We start from the raw sequence: 1,474 nt of genomic DNA on the forward strand, positions 1-1,474 counted from the left end.
AGCTTCCTTCCTGGCAATGGCGAAGCAGGCACTGGCCCTCCCCCCTGCGCTACCGCTCCGACGCTGTTGCCAGCGCCATGGCTTGACTACTCCTCCCCCACTTCACCTTGGACAGCCCCATCGAAGTCAACATCACCACTCCGAGCACCTATATATCGCGAACGGTCACCGGCGTCAGCTTGTGGGCTTGGCAGCTGTGACACAATGCAGTTCGCTTACCCGTTCATCCCAACAATGCAGGTTAGTAAGCACAGCAGTCTCTACGCGAAAGAATCAAGTGATTACTTTCTAGTGCAGCTGCCGGGCCCACAGTGTCTTGTCGCTATCCTTGCCGAGTGTTTACATGCTGTTTACTCTGTACTGTTGTTGTTATCTGGCGACATTGAAACTAACCCTGGTCCGGAAATGAACGAAATCCTCGCAGAACTCGGAAAAATTAGCGCTGGACAAAGCAAACTAATATCCGATTTTGAAGAAGTGAAGAAGCAGCTCCTAACAACCGACAAAACATTGTCGGATTTGGGGAAGCGCATGACCGAACTAGAACGCCATTACCAGAATATTGTGCCCATACGAGCTGACATCGCCGCAATTCAAGCCGACACTACCGCAACCACAAAGTTAGTTTCCGAACTTGAAAAACGGCTGGATGACGCAGAAAACCGGTCACGCCGCAATAACTTAATCTTCTATAACCTTCCAGATACTAACGCCAAAGAAACAAATATTGAAACAGAAGAACTTATTATTAACCACTGTCCTGAAAACTTGGAAATAAAAATTGACCCGAAAGAAATAGATCGAGCGCATCGCCTCGGCCGCCACAGCACTGATCGTTGCCGCCCGATAATTGTCAGGTTCACATTCTACAAAACCAAAGAAAACACCCTCTCAAATGCCAAAAAGTTGAAAGGAACAGATTTCAGCATTGGCGAAGATTATTCCCTCTCGGTTCGTACTGCCCGTCGTCATCTCGTTGCTCTCGCCAAGCAGAAATCAGAAAAATTCGAGATACGCTTCAAAACTTTACACATGGGCTCCAAACGGTACATTTTTGACCACGCATCACAATCGGTCATAGAAGTCGCATAGCGATCACCCCGCCCGCAGACTAAACCGCACCACCGCTAAATCCAATCACGAAATGAACTTTCTTTTTCTGTTATATTTACTAATATTCGCAGTCTCATGCCGAAGTGTCAGCTCGTGTCTAACGTCGTGGCGTCTTCCAACAGCAATATTCTGGTCCTAACAGAAACTTGGCTAACCAATGAAGTTACTGACGCCGAAGTGCTCTCGGATTTACCAGATTTTCAGTTATTCCGCACCGACCGCAAACGCGGCCGGGGAGATGGTGTGCTAATTGCTGTTGGCCCAGAAATACCCTGTTCTGCTGTCGACATAAAATCTGACCTCGAAATTTTGTGGCTGATTTGCCATGCTTCCCCTCAAACATTCCTACTCGGGGTGTGCT

The 1,474-nt window shown here is 48.0% G+C and overlaps 1 protein-coding gene across 1 annotated transcript; it reads left to right on the plus strand.

Annotated features, from left to right (window-relative positions):
* Positions 1-234: 234 nt before the first annotated feature.
* LOC144167021 (uncharacterized) lies at positions 235-1,092 on the plus strand. The gene has a single exon (XM_077696422.1). It carries the CDS (start codon positions 235-237, stop codon positions 1,090-1,092), a length of 858 nt encoding a protein of 285 aa, XP_077552548.1.
* The last annotated feature ends 382 nt before the right edge of the window (positions 1,093-1,474 follow it).

This window comes from Haemaphysalis longicornis, unplaced genomic scaffold (assembly GCF_048455015.1).
Source record: "Haemaphysalis longicornis isolate Haplotype H1 unplaced genomic scaffold, Haemaphysalis longicornis Haplotype H1 scaffold_2, whole genome shotgun sequence".
In the NCBI taxonomy this organism is placed as follows: domain Eukaryota; kingdom Metazoa; phylum Arthropoda; class Arachnida; order Ixodida; family Ixodidae; genus Haemaphysalis; species Haemaphysalis longicornis.